Below are 15,000 nucleotides of genomic sequence, written 5' to 3' on the forward strand. Positions count from 1 at the left end.
CAGAAAGATATACATTATTTTAAACCCCTATTGTTGAAATAACACATGGAAGGCCAAGAGCCCAGGGGTTTTACATCATTAAGAGCTACAACATTCACTCTGCAATGTACTATGGGTTGCCTAAGCCACACACTTAAGTAGCAGCAGCAGCAGCTCCTCCTGTAACTTCTCCCTCATAATAAAATGTTTCCCTTTGCTTTCTCTCTCTCTCTCGGTCCTTAATGCAAACTACGTTATTTCCCATGCACACTTATTTAACCTTAATGATGTTTGCATCCTCTCCTGTGAGGAGCCAGGGAGGAAGCGGCAGGACCATCAACACTAATCTCATGCGAAGTCGGCTGAATGAAATAAAAGCCTTGGAACATTTCTTATTAATGGTCTGAAGGGAATTTAATAACTCCAAATGAAGTGCATCCAAAAGCAGCCGCTTGAGCAGAGAGTTCTCTCTCCCGCGGGAGTCATAGAGTGTGTGTGTGTGTGTGTGTGTGTGTGTGTGTGTGTGTGTAGCTGTGTAGCTGTGTGTGGTGGAGTGTTGGGCAGACTTACTTCAAGCGCTATATTAACCCATCCACTGCTCCTGCTTAGCTTCTTATTTCAGAGTTGCCACTGGGTACTTCATCTGGACTTATTTAGCCTTTCCTAAACAGTACATTTGTAAGTCTGGGGCATTGGGGACTCCCATTGCAAAACACAAAGAGTCTAATTTATCAGAGAGTGAAATGTGAAAACAAAACACTTCTGTGGTAACGCTCTACATCAGTTGCTGCAATCAATTAAATGCTGTACGTAATGTTAATAATTTATTTTTGGGGTCTACTAGAATAATTGACATGCTTTAATGTTCCAAAACCACATTATTTTTCTCATACTGTACATCTCTATTCACCCTGTCTGAAACGCTCTGTTAGAGCTTCTCTGTCCTTAAGCCCCCCCCTCCCGATGAGCCCAGTGTGTTCTGAATCTGATTGGTCAGCTAGGCGGGTGATAAGGATTGTGTTTTGAGATTGTGTCATCTTGCAACAAAAAGTAAAGTAGTAAAGGCTAAAGTGCTTGCCTGGCTTGGTTACGCAGTGGCTGTGAAGAGTGTGTTTGTTATGACAAGAGTGTGCCTCATATGTGTGCATTTGTGTTTGCAGGTGGTTTGCGGGGAGCAACAATCATCGACTCTCTGGACACACTGTACATCATGGGACTCATGGAAGAGTATGAGGAAGCCAAGAAATGGGTGGAGACTGACCTTGACCTCAACTCGGTAAGGTCAACATTCAGTGCTCACCTCTTCTTCTCTTTTCTCCTCTCCTCTCCTCTCCTCTTCTCTTGTCTTCTCTTCTCTTCCCTTCTCTTTACCTTTCCTCTTCCTTAGTTTAGTTTCCCCCTAATCTTAGCTCCTATCTTTTCCCACCTTCTCTATCCTTTTCTGCCCTCCCTTTCTCTTTTCTGACTAATTGTCTTCTCTCTTCTTGGGTGTCATCCTCTCCTCTCCTCTCCTTTTCTCTTCTTTCTTTTCCAGTCCCTCCCTATCCCTTTCTATTCCTCTTACCTCCCTTTTAACAGCTAGAGCATTCCCAGACCGAGTGAGTCTTTAGTTTATTGTTGGGCATCGATTTAATCAGTCAGGTTTAATCTCTCTATTGAGGTGCTGACTGGCGCTCTGGCCTTTCTGTTCAGGCCCAGTAAGGAAAGAGTCGGGCCTTACAGACCGATTCCTGAGTGAGCTCAAAGCTGCTTGTGTTCTGATCCATTCGGACCGGCCTTTGTGTGTGTGTGTGTGTGTGTGTGTGTGTGTGTGTGTGTGTGTGTGTGTGTGTGACAGACAAAACTGTCCTTTTCTTCTGTAGAGAAGGTTGTGCCCCCCCCTCTCCAGGGTTTACTGAGTAAGCCTGAAAGAATTGTGTGGAAGGATGGAAAGAGAGAGAGAGAGAGGGACAGAAATTGTGAAAGAGAGTCTGAGACAGACTGAGAGGGGGGTAAAGGCAAACAGACAGAGAGAGAGAGAGAGAGAGAGAGAGGTTCAGGAAAAAGTAGAGGGCATTGCCCTCGTCCAAAACTAATCCCATGATAATAGACTTACCCAGTGGGCGAGGAACAGAAGGGTCGGCCAGTTGGGCCTTTTCGAGACGACTGAGAGTGGCAGTGCCAAGGCAAGGCCTGCCAGGCTTTGTGTGCTGACTGGCTGTTCCATTGCCTACTCTCCCTTGTCAGATGGCCCCTCGCTGCAAAAACAAGCTCTAATGAGTGTGTGCTTATTAGAGTGTGGTGGTGTTGAGCCCAGGGTTTGAAACATACATGGTCTCATCTCAAACTTAATTGTACCCCCCGGCTTCTCTGAACAGGTTATTATTGCATATGAAGGATTTTCGGACTACAGGAAAACTGTATAGGGGGTGGGACATGTCACTATCAGAAACAGGATTAATGTCCACCAGCACCAGCATTCACATGCCATAACCATTTCTTATGTAAAAATAATAGCGTGAAGAATAGCTGTAGTCCTTAATGGAACCGTAATGTCAAGTGTTTTGTTTTGTTTTCTTTGAACAAGCTATTCCATGATACCTTCTTTAAAGCCTTTGTGTAGTTTATTTTCTTTGCAGTTTTCTGCCATGACTAAATGGGTTTTGAGTGGGCATTGTTCGCTAGTCTTTCAGCACATATCAATCCATTGAAATGCAGCACTATGTGTTATAGTGCCGTATTAATATTCCAAAGGTAAGGACTACAATAGGTTGAAATGCGTAGATTACCTCCTTTGAGAACTGCCTGGAAGTGCCAGTGCATGTGAACAATTAAGAGGATTTTTGCAGTGTGTGTATTGCTGTTTTACGCACAGGCACACCTCTCTCTCTCTCTCACACACACACACACACACACACACACACACACACACACACACACACACACACACACACACATCCTCCGCCCTCCCTAAGGATACAGCAGCGTAATTGGATTAGTGTGGGGATATCTGGATGAACTTTCTGCGCTCTGGCTGCATGCATCCTGTCTATTTTCCCTTTTCTCTTTTTTTCTTCCCTTTTTCTCGTCTTCACACGCCCTCTCCATTCCTTTCCCTCACGTTAGCTCTCTAGAAAATCGCTTTTGCATCCTCCACCAAGACGGCAGCGATGCTGGAGACGCTTGAGGATAAAGGGAAGGAGAAGGACCAGTAAAACAAACAAATAATTAAATGAGACAGAGATAGAGGGAGGGAGGGAAAGAGAGAGAGAGAGAGAGAGAGAGAGAGAGGGAGGGAGAGAGAGAGAGAGAGGGAGAGAGAGGGAGGGAGAGGGAGAGAGAGAGAGAGAGAGGGAGGGAGAGAGCCTGATGCTAGTATCTCCCCTCATCACTGTCTGTCATAAAGACACTGGAGGCCGGATTTACACTCCAGCTGGCACTTTGTCACAGGAACAGTCAGCTCCATCCGTCTCTCTCACTCTCTCCCTCTCTGCACTCTCCCGATCAATCGTTCCCGAGGGTTGCGCCAGCGTTACAGGCGCCCATCTGTCCTACGTGATGGAGAGCAGGGGGGCAGAGCTCCCTCATGCCCGCTCCCTACCCACTCCTTATGCCCGCCAGCGCAAGGTCCAGTAAGGGCCCTCCGCTCTCTCTCTCACTCTGTCTCTCTCTCTCTCTCTCTCTCTGTCTCTCTCTCTTTCTGTCTCTCTCTCACTCTCTCTTCCAGTCCTCAGCTCCCGGTCCTCACAGTGCACTCAAATATCCAATTTTATGGTATAGACCATATCCTGCCACTGGGGAGCGGATCAGCCCAATCTGACAGGTGCGGGGAGAGAAATGGTCCCCGTGGGTGTGGGGATTTTCGACCTGGCAGCATGAAAAATTGCTCCATCAGGACCATCCTTTTTCCCCGAGCCCCCAGGTACCCAACGTAGCGCGTGTCTGTAAGAGCGGAGCCAGCCAAGCGGCTAATTGACTTACTTGATTTTTCTATCTCAGGAGTGAGTCTTTTTTTCTCCACCACTTCATAAACAGGAAAACACAACAAGAAGATTTTCAGTTTGGCCTAAGTCGTGGTGATTTTACAAAGCCTAGGTTGAGTTCTGGAGAGTTCTCTCCCCCTGACGGATGTGAGTGTGTGTGTGTGTGTGTATCCGACGGCAGCTGGACGACCAATGGGACACTGTGAGATGGATGAGAGCGAATGCTTAGGCTGTCAGTTCACTCCCGTGATGCAATTCCCTTTTGCTCTTAATTAGAGAGGCGTCATTAGTAACCAGACAGCCACACTTCGACAGGAGGGATGGGCAGCTGTCGAGGACATGTCAGAATGACTGATGGACAGGGCTAAGCTGACGGACGTGAAAGACAACAAACATGTTGACGAGTCGAGGTGGAAAGTGGCCGCAGTTCACCTCCGGTCCACCAGGAGCATATATGGAGATTAGGAGGGGGCAGATGTAGAGTGTATACGCATCAGCCTAGCATGGGCTTCTCTGAAGAGGTGCGCACACAAGAGGAATGATGCTGGCCATGTGTGTGTATTTGATCCTCGTTCTTCGACTCCCCCGAGGGATACAGAGTTAATGCCTGCACTGCCTCGGGGGTACAGGGGCCAGAGCCTAGTCAAGTGGATTCAAAGCAGCACACAGCCCTGCATATAGAGAGATGCCCCCCTGTGGGGTAAAAATGATTTTCTCTCCTGATCTTTGGAGCGAAAGACAAACAAAGCGGAATACCCAATGAGTGCGTGCTTGCGTGCGTGTGAGTGTGTGTGAGTGTGTGTGTGTGTGTGTGTGTGTGTGTGTGTGTGTGTGTGTGTGTGTGTGTGTGTGTGTGTGTGTGTGTGTGTGTGTGTGTGTGTGGAGGCTGAATGATTTGAATAATCTGATTAGCTCTGATCTTAAACAGTTCCGTCCCTCAAGCACAGCCTCCGAGGCCTATCTGCGACTGGCTCCCCGTTAGCGTCGTCTCGGCTAATTAGAAGAAGATACTCTACCCACAAGAAACCATCTCCTCCTTTGCTGTCGTCTCCGAGTCAAACCTTTCTTTTGTAAAGCAAAACTGTAGCATCCATATAATTGCATAGGTTATAGTGTGAAACAGCCGACAGCTGCTGTGGCACAATCACATTTCCTTGCGGAAATGCATCTCTAGTAGAGACTCAACAAGAAACTTGCTATCCTCTGACTGGATAATGTTTTCTCTCATTTTCACCCTTGCTCCTTTTTCAGAGTCTCTCTTTTTCTTTTCCCTTCCATCATATGTTCCTATATATTTTTTCCACATACTCCCCAAACCCTCTATCAAGCATCTTCCCTTCATCGTTCATCATTCACTCAATCTCTGTTTTGTTTCTCTCTTTCTCTCTCTCCCTCTCTTGCTCTCTCTGTCTCCCATGTACCTACTGGTTCTGTCATGGCTTTCTCAGCTGGACATAAGATGCATCTCACGTCCTTCCCATATCTGTTCCTGTTAATGTTTTTTCCTTCTCTTTGTCAAAGATAAACTGTCTCTCTCCCTCCTCTCTTTTTTGCTGGCATGGCAGATATGATGGTGTTGATTAGGGTTTGAGCGTGGATGCCCTCCGTGATGCCACCTGGCCTGCCTCCAGCTCATTAGAATGATTGGCACCATTTCCAAGACGAACAGGCACCTCCATCGTCACCTGAGGGTTTCTAACACAACTCACGGAGCCTCATTTTTGCCCACCTCTCCCTGGACGAGCTGTTTACGGCCCGTCCAAATCGCAAGGCTTTCAGCTCCCCTAATTGAGCTGTTTGGGAGGGTTGACAGGCACGGAGAACACACAAGGCCATTGGCGGGCCTGTCTGGGCTTTCAGCAGCTCATTGTTTAAGAGAAAAAAATAGTGGTGCTCTCTCTCTCTTTTTTCAAAGAAGCTCTCCGTTCGAAATTTCCATAAGAAAAGGTCTTGTTCTTGCCCAACGATCCACATCCCCCTTGTTCTTGACACGCTTGAGATCCTGCTTTTACTCGGTATGGTACAGTGAGAGTGCTGTGTTGAGGCAAATGCACATCTCTTAGTTCTCCTAGTTATGTGGGGTTTTGGTTCTGTTTTTTACATTTGGAAATGGATGTTACACAGGTAGGGAGGTGTAATGGTCTTTTTTGTTGTTTGTTTGGAGCAGCATTACCCAGGCTAGGTGCAGCCTATGGTACAGACCTAGATGAAGGAAGAGAAAGGGCCTGCTTGTTATCTATGATGCACCTGTCCGTTCCCTACCTCTATCTCTCCCGCTCTGTTCACACTGCATCTCCCCATTCCCCCTTTCTGTAACTCTAAGTGTCTTGTTTTTCTTCCTACCCCAAATAGCAGCGTCTTGTTGCTATGGTTATTTGTATTTCTTTCCAAAAGAGAATGGAAGTGCGGGTGGGCCACCTCTCTGTCTAAAAGCCCTTTTGTCACACATAAAAGCAACCTGCTGCCTTCCATTAAGGAGGATCCTGCCTTACCTCAGATGGTAGTTATGGATCGAGCTCAAATGAACCAGGCAAGCTTCATGTTATCATATAATGACAAGATGCCTTTAAAAATCATTTCATCATGATTACACCTCAGCCATTAGCGCACACACACACTAAATGACATGTGCAGTTACAGACCATGCAAGATGTATTCACACATTATTTTTCATCATCTTCTCCCGTGATGTTTCATGATTGGCATACCTGCAGGCATGGCCATAATCATCAGGGCTGGAGTATTGACTGGGAAAAGATTCCTTCCAATTAATTCAGTTTGTGAGACAACAGGGTTCTATTAACGCTGGCAGCCATAAGCTACTCAGACCCAGCTGAGAGCATTTTATGCGCAGTCGTAGTTAAACAATGTCGAAGCAGGTATTTCCAGAACGTCTCTTAATTGCACTGAGCTTTCAGTCTCAGCCTCTGTCAGGATGTGACACACTGTGTGGCTTTGTGCTTTGACTTTTGTTTTACGCAGTTAAGCTTTTGTTGTTATCGCTCCTGTTGATAAGGCAACACTGGACACATTCCCTCCACTTTATGTGCTCTTGTAGTCACAGATGACTGGGGGGACTGCTACTTACTGTCCTAACTAGATAGGACAACACCTGATTGCACTCATTTAAACAAGCGATGGCATTGTTTTAATGAGTGCAATCAGTCATTTAATGACACCCGCTGTCGTTTAGAATGACTTGGAAAAGTTGGAAAAATCCTAAACTGTTTTGATTAGGTTGTTGCATTCATTTGGAGAGTGTTGTTGTATTCATTTAGACTACTGATTTGTCTCATTACCTGTGTTTCTTCAATATGGTGAATGAAGAGAAAGAGAGAGAGAGACAGAGAGACAGAGATACTCAGAGGGCAAAGGTTCAGTAATTGCTAGCTTTAGTTAGCCCCAGCACTAGGTAATGAAAACAAACTTTAAAACAGTGAGCCTCAGGAGAGCCTGGGTAAAGAGCCTATATAATTAGCGTGTTGGAGCTCGTTAGGCGAGATTGTGGAATAGAGTCCTCAGCAGTGTGTGTCTCTCATGGGTGTCGTCTGGAGCTACGTGGGGGGAGCTTGTGTCTCTCATTGCATCTTATTAATCTCTCTCTATCTCTCTCTTTCTCTCTTTTGCGTTTTCTCTCTATCTTTCTCTCTCCCCTTCACTCTCTTTCTCTGTCTTCCCACCCTGTCTCTCTGTCTCATTCTCTATGCCTCTCTCTCTCTCCCCATCTCTCCCTCTCGCCATGTGTGTTGTGAGGCTGTGCTCATCTCTGCCTGGAAGGGAGGCAGCTGCCAGGAGAGCACATTCGCAGCTGCTGCCACAAACATGTTTAACTATGCAGGAGAAGCGTTATGGAAATAGAATGGTGTGGTGCGATGTGATGTGATGTGATGTGGTGTGGTGGGGTCCCTGAAGCTCGCCGTTCATGTATTAATTACGGGCAAAAAGCTGCGCTGAAAGTGCACAGATGTCACTGAAGATTGCGTGCTTCTTCATGTTAGCGTTTAAGAGGCGAACATGGCCTCTTGGCCTAGCTTCAAGAGTGAGGTGATGCTTTGATCATGTCCTGATAGATAGAGAAAAAGGGTGGTGTGCTGTTTGAGATGATGCTGAGGGAAAGCTTAATGCATAGCATTGCATGCATTACATGCATTTCTTCATCGTTTTTCACGTCATGGACCACTTATCTCCGAACACCCCGGAACAAGAGGAAGGCGAGACCGAACCAAAGTTGCGAAGGGCATTTTGACGTTTTGAGGGATGAACGGCAAGATGTAATGGCTTAGAATGAATGACAAACCTAAGCCCTAGGCATCGAGGAGAATGCTGATGTACTTGTGAACAGGAAGGGTGATTGATTTACGACCAGATAGTGCCAGAGACATTTAGATGAATGTTTTGGATGTAGGAAAGCATTTGTAGACCCCCTTTCTGTCAATACAAAATATCATTTGGAATGCACCCTCTAAGGGCTTCTGGCTTCTCCAGCCAAAACAGCTGAACTTGTGCCAGCAAAGTTTAGTCAACTAGCCAGGAAACGTCCATCAGATAGAGAATGGCAATGAGAAAATAAAAGAGGGAGAAAGAGAGAAAGAGAGAGAGAGAATAGATTGACAATGAAAGATTGCATCTGCGTTGGTGCTTTTTGTATTCCTTTAATTCATCCGCTTTGTGTACTGGCTTATGAAATAGGTCCATTTATTTTAATGGGTTTATTCCCAAATAGAATTTGTATTGCAAAATTAGTTTTCTACTGCTGGGGTGGAATAAGCTGAATTAGCTGGTAGGACAGTCTGTACTGAGCAGCACTGGACACATTTTGCCAGGAATATTGCAAATTGAAGTCATTTGATGAAACCTGTTTGGTTGATGTTCTAGAACAGTTGTGGTTGTGTGAATTGATTTATGCCAATGCATATGAAATCTCATACAAAATATGTCTGGAGGTCAGGATCTGATATCAGTGGCCTGAGATGGAAGATGTCTGCAATGGCTAGTCCTTCTGTGGTATAAGTCTGCATTTGTAGACCTTCATCAATAGTGATCTGTGGCTGTGTGTCCAGAGGAAAGGTCATATTGCCAACAGTGGAGAACATATTTGAGATCTTGAAAGACGAGATTATCGACCAGATAGTAGTTGGTCCTGGTGTGCATCCGGTCCGAATACTGCAACGTTTGTCTCTGCCAGACCTGTCTGGGATCTGTCCCCGGGTCAGATGCTGTGTAGGTCTCTGCTAGACCTGTCTGGGATCTGTCCCCGGGTCAGATGCTGTGTAGGTCTCTGCTAGACCTGTCTGGGATCTGTCCCCGGGCCAGATGCTGTGTAGGTCCTTGATTGTGGATGACTCTGTTGGGAGAAGATCACTCAAACAGGACGGGTCACCATCAGAGCCCTGGTAGATTAGAAGGTCGGGGCACTGCTCAGTCACCGTCACAAGCTATCTCTGGTAAGACTTTCTCTTTTTTTTGTGACAAAAGGAGTTCTGTGAGACAGGAATGATTAAAAAAATCTCAATTTGGGCAGTGTCCTGTGGCCTTGCGTTGACCTTCAGGCTCCCAGAAGGACACCAATGAACACACAGCCATGTTGCCGAGGTCAATCAAGGATACACAAGGCCCCCAGACGCAAACAGGCTGGGAGGATGTTTACAGTAATGTTTGTGTACCCTAATTGTGTACGCTAATTTTACTCTTAGTAATGAGTCTTTCATGAGTTCATAATGTTTAAACAGAGACAGGGAGATGTTGGTTGGGTCTGGCCTGGAAAATTCCTGAATAATCGCAGCGATGCATAATTGATGAGAGTGACCTGAAATGAAACCATGTTATAAATATCCAGAAATGGACCCGGGTCTGGCTGGTTGTGCCGTCGGTGCAGAAAGCCATCCTGAGGATGGATGCATGGGGGAAGGGGGGAGGGATAGATAGATAGATAAATAGATAGATAGAAAGATAGAGGAGAAGAGAAAGACGGTGGGTGTTTGTGAGAGGAAGAGAGAAGGAGGTGGGCATGTTTGTGATTAGAGAGAGAAATTTATAAACATGGAGGGTGTTTTTAAAAGAGAAAGAGATCATTTAATAAGAGCATTGTACTTGTAAGGGAGGGAGAGAAGGAGAGAAAGTGGGGGTGTTTGTAACAAAAGTGAGAGAGAGAGAGACAAACAGAGAGATAGGTGCACCTAATGGATGCATCTGCCTCCACTGGATCAGTGCGGAAATCTGCCACATCTCACCAAACTCACCACGCGGCGCATTATCTCAGTAGGCACGGTTCTGATTCGTCTCCCCGCGTGCTGCGGCTGAACTGCGGGCGAGGTGTAAACCCTGCCAACCCTGCCAAATCAGGCCGGTGCTGAGGGAGGCTTTATGGAGCACTGCACAGAGTGCTTGAAAGACAGAGAGAAAGAGGAAGGGAGGAGAGATTAAGAGTCGGAGGGAGAGAGAGGAAGGGAGAGAGAGGCCCGGAAAGATGCTTTTTTGAAAGACAGAGAGAAAGAGGAAGGCAGGAGAGTTTAAGAGTCGGAGGGAGAGAGAGGCCCGGGGGTAGGAAGAGAGAGAGATTTATAATAATATTTCTCATATTTATTCCGAAAGTAGACACTGTGCATTCCCTAGAGGAAAACAGTGCTGCCTTTAGACATTTTTTAAACAGTTATGTTTATTTGTGTGTGTGTGCGCGTATTTGTGTGTGTGTGTTAGTGTTGTTGTGTGTTGTTGGTGTGTGTGTGTGTGTGTGCTTCTGTGTGTGTGTTTGCAAATTTATTTTGCAGGCTTCCTCTTGAGTGAGTAAGTCTGTCTCTCAACCACAAGTTGTTCCTGCACAGAGGGCAGGCAGTGTTGCTACTGTGCCTATGCCTGCATGATGAGTGTTACTGTTGCCATTGCTGTTTTCTCCCACTGTGTAATTGCAGACAGATACTGAAAATGTATGCATGTTTTTTTTAATATACTTCATAGTAATTATCATGTTATTTTTGATAGAGATACTTTTATATGTTTAGTCAGTAGCCCTTTCCGGCTGGGCTGTCCTCAGATTTATAGTCACCAAACTACATGCTGCCATTTTCTGCCGCTGATTGAGAGCCTTGTGTTGCTTCAGCCGTGTGGTTTTTCCCACATAACTTCTCTTATGCTCTTTAACAGAACGTTCTGAAGTCTGTGAGCAGCTTTTCATGCTTTGGCCACTAATCACTCAGATAATTACGCCACAGAAAATCAGCAGTGGTCCTGTGCGTGTCCGCAGAGGTTCTGTGAAGGGAAACCACTTAGCGAAGCTCTCGGTGTGGCAGAAGGCATTAGCCGAATCTGGCCCCACAGATGGAAGCGGATCGGGGACCTGCGTGCTACTCCATAATTGGTTCTGCTCTGGATCAATCGGAGCTAATTACTAAAGTTTGCCTTAATAACAGCTATGTTTGACACACGTGGAAATATTCACTAAATCAGTTGTTCTCCTTTTTACTGCACTCACTGTATCAGGCCTCAGTCTGTTTTAAATTGCACTGAAAAGGAAGCAGCCTTGTTTTGGCTTAATTTAACCAGCTGCAGGTTCAGAAGAGATGATTGCTCAGACAGTTTGAAAGTGACTCTTTGGAGGTGTTTGCAGTAATTGGCACAACAGGGAAAGTCTAAGTGTTTTAGACGCCGGCACAGTGGATTAAAGTAAAGCTTTGACACAGGTAGTCAGCCTATGCCAGATTTAAGTGTAGACCGTCAAAGCTGTGCTACTTTTTTCTTATAACTTTGAACTCTTTTTTTCTTATAATTTTTGAATCTCGAACAAGGAATTTCAATGTCTTTTGTTTGTTTTCTTTCCCCCGGTTCCATTGTTAATCCCATAGCTTTGGAGAGCTTTAGTGCTTTATTGGCTGTTCCAAGCGAAGCCATACCTACCTGGCTGTTTCTCACCATGATGAACACACAAGCGCATACGCACACACACACACACACACACACACACATACACACATACACACAAGTGCATACATGCACAACTTGGTGAAATCATTTTTCTAATGTCACAACATTGGCAAGACTCTAAGCGCAAACATTGGTGGATTAGTGCAATGCTGGGGTGTGTCCTCATAATGCTAACATGCATACATTTGTCTACGCTTATTAGCCTAACATATCGGGAGAATGTTAATGTTACCCAACCATGGTATTTTCTAGGATACACTGTCTTTTTTTCTTATATTTGAAAGACATTGTTGTCTAAACAGTCAAACTTTGCCTTTGAGAAAGACCCGTTGAGGAAAATTGTACTTAATCTAATATAAAGGCAAATCTTGCCATCTTCCATCTTGGCAATGCCACTGGGCAGCTATTGAAGGTTAAGAAGATTAATCTTCATTTTAAATGAATGGGAAGAGACTCCACACAGCATGGTCAAACAGACATTTAAAGTACATCACGTGAATCCGCGTTTAAATCTGACATAAATTATGTGAACACTTTTTCCTCAACTGCTCAAATGAGGCAAAACTATTTTTAATTCTTCACGTTGACTTGCTCACTGCACCAAATATCACAGTGTGGCTATTGCTATGGTAACGGTGGAAATAAACAGAACTTCCAGGGGAGACGAAACGTGTGTTACAGGGTAGGACTTCGCATTATTATCTGTTCTTGCTCAACTCTTTTTTTCCTTTCTGTTTGAACAAACGGCAGCCCTGTCTGCGAATTGTGACTACTGTAAAAGGTAAAGGCCCAATTAAAATGCTAATTTGGCTCCATTAGTGTTGACAGAGCACTCAGATCACCTGGGGCTCAGAAGCCCCCACCCTCCCACAATGGAGGTGTAGCTGCCCCCCAGAGTGGAAAGGAGGTGTTGATCCCTCGAAGCCTGAGGGAGGAAGGGAGTAGGAGGAGGGGGGGTGGGGGGGTGGTTGTTAGGGTGTATTAATTGAGTGACGTGTCTCTCTTGCTGATTTTAACGGAGCGCATGTCGTCGCCTCTGCTTTTTGTTGTATTTTCTCCATTATACTCTGCATCTCTCTCTTTTTTCATGATTTTGATCAATATTTTTCCCTTTGTCTCCATCCCGGTTTGTTCTTTGTTCCTCCCATCTTGATTTCCCCAGTTTTCAGTGTCTGTCTTTTCTCATTTTCAAACTTTCACTTTTATTTAATTTAATTTCATTATATTCTCTTCTCTTTTTTGACATCTGTTTGGATGGATTTGACCTGATATGTTAGTTGTTCTCTTCTCAGTAGGCTTGAAGAGTTAACTTGAAGAGCTGGAGAGAGAGCGAGAGAAAGAGAGTTGGTTTTCTCCTTTTCTACGTAGCATAGCAAAGCAATTACCGCTATCCGTCGGCTAACCACTCTATTGTTTATGTGAGGGAGAGGCCTGAGGGAGAAATGCTTGATTTGTGCTTCTTTCTTTGTTTACTTCTTTTACTTATGCTGCCTTTTTTCCCTTTTGAAAATATAATTCTGCTGTTTAGAGAAATATGCACCTGTAGAGAAACATTGAGGCCTAGTGTTTTGGCTAAGGAGTCCAAGGCTCCTGTAGATTCTCTACTCTGAATGCACATTTAAAAAGCACCCTGTCGCGCCTTATGGAAATGTAGTTCTCGGCAAAACAATCGGTTGAGTGGATCACCAAATTACCCAAATGAGATGGAAAAGGGTAAACACTATCTGAGACGTGAGTAGGTTGTACAGCGCAAATTGAATTTTTAGGAAGCCTGTTAAAATCTGCACAGTAAGCTACAGCTCCACGTTGGAAAACCAGTACTGAAATTTAGCTTGTTTTAGTCATAGAGGGAATACACCAGAAGAACACTGGGCACAATCAGACTCATAGGTGTCCTTGATACCTCCTTGACACATAATACGACTTTTGTCAACAGCCTGTACATTCACTCTTCTCCACACACACAAACACACACACACACACACACACACACACACACACACACACACACACACACACACACACACACACTCACACTCACACACACTGTGTAACAGAAGTGTATCTATGGAGTGGTACACAATTAAGGCATTGGAGGCCATCTTGGCAAAGGACAAGTAATTACCTGGCATGGCTGCCCCAGTGTAATTGTCTAATCATCTGTGCTCCAGATTGCCGGGACGTTCTCCAGCAGGGGTCTTGGTGTCAATAAGCCGGCCTGGCTTTCGTTGCTGGAGTGGTAGTAATTAGGAGCGCGCGCACGAGGCAGGGTTTCTAGGGGCCCTCCAGGACTCTTAAGCTGTATTGTCTTAATGCTGATTATGTGTCTCAAGGTTTGCGGATAGGCCTGAAACAAGCCTCGACATTGGTCGATACCGAAACGAATCAAGAGTTACAGACTGAAGCACAGCTGTAGAAGGCTGGAAACTGGTTTTATGACTGATATCGGTCGTATGGTATCATTGGTTGTTTGTTCTCGGAAATCTTGTAAATTACATATAGATTCATCAGAAGAATAAATGTACTGTAAATTAACTACAGCGACTTACGGTACATTGCAGATAAACAATTTAATCAGTATGTGTGCTCAGTAGATATCAGACCCATGACCTTGTTGAACTCAGTCAAAAGTTTTATGACATTTTTATGATTTGTCATGCCTTTTGATAGCGTAGAGTGAACTCGGTGCCTTTCGTCTTAGATTTAAAACATTCGTGACACAAAGTGAACAGCTTCAAAACAGCTTCATGTCACAAGTTGACAGTTGGTACCAAGTGATATTATGTTAATATATTAATCACATGCTAATCATAATACTTCCCAAGCTAGTGCATATGGATGTTATAGAGATTCCATATAACTGGAAAAAAGAGTAAAAATATTTTCTTAAAATCGTACCCCATGAAGACTCCCCAACAACTCATTTGAAAGACAGAGAAGACTCTCCAAAAACAGCAAATACAGTCATTTATGGCCAACTTCCACTCTCTAATAGACTCGTATAAGAAGACTTCCATACGCTCTCATAGACTCGTATAAGAAGACTTCCATATACTCGTATAAGAAGACTTCCATAAGCTCTCATAGACTCGTATAAGAAGACTTCCATACTCTCGCATAGACTCGTAAAACAAGACTTCCA

The 15,000-nt window shown here is 44.8% G+C and overlaps 1 protein-coding gene across 2 annotated transcripts in view; it reads left to right on the top strand.

Annotated features, from left to right (window-relative positions):
- The window catches only part of LOC105898186 (mannosyl-oligosaccharide 1,2-alpha-mannosidase IA), a 200,585-nt gene that overhangs the window by 129,991 nt on the left and 55,594 nt on the right, over positions 1–15,000 (top strand). For both annotated transcript variants that reach the window (XM_031577072.2, XM_012825204.3), the window contains exon 3: positions 1,140–1,255. In XM_031577072.2, coding sequence (XP_031432932.1) covers positions 1,140–1,255 — 116 coding nt within the window. The remainder of the gene's footprint in view (positions 1–1,139; positions 1,256–15,000) is intronic.

Source organism: Clupea harengus, chromosome 11, assembly GCF_900700415.2.
Source record: "Clupea harengus chromosome 11, Ch_v2.0.2, whole genome shotgun sequence".
Classification (NCBI taxonomy): domain Eukaryota; kingdom Metazoa; phylum Chordata; class Actinopteri; order Clupeiformes; family Clupeidae; genus Clupea; species Clupea harengus.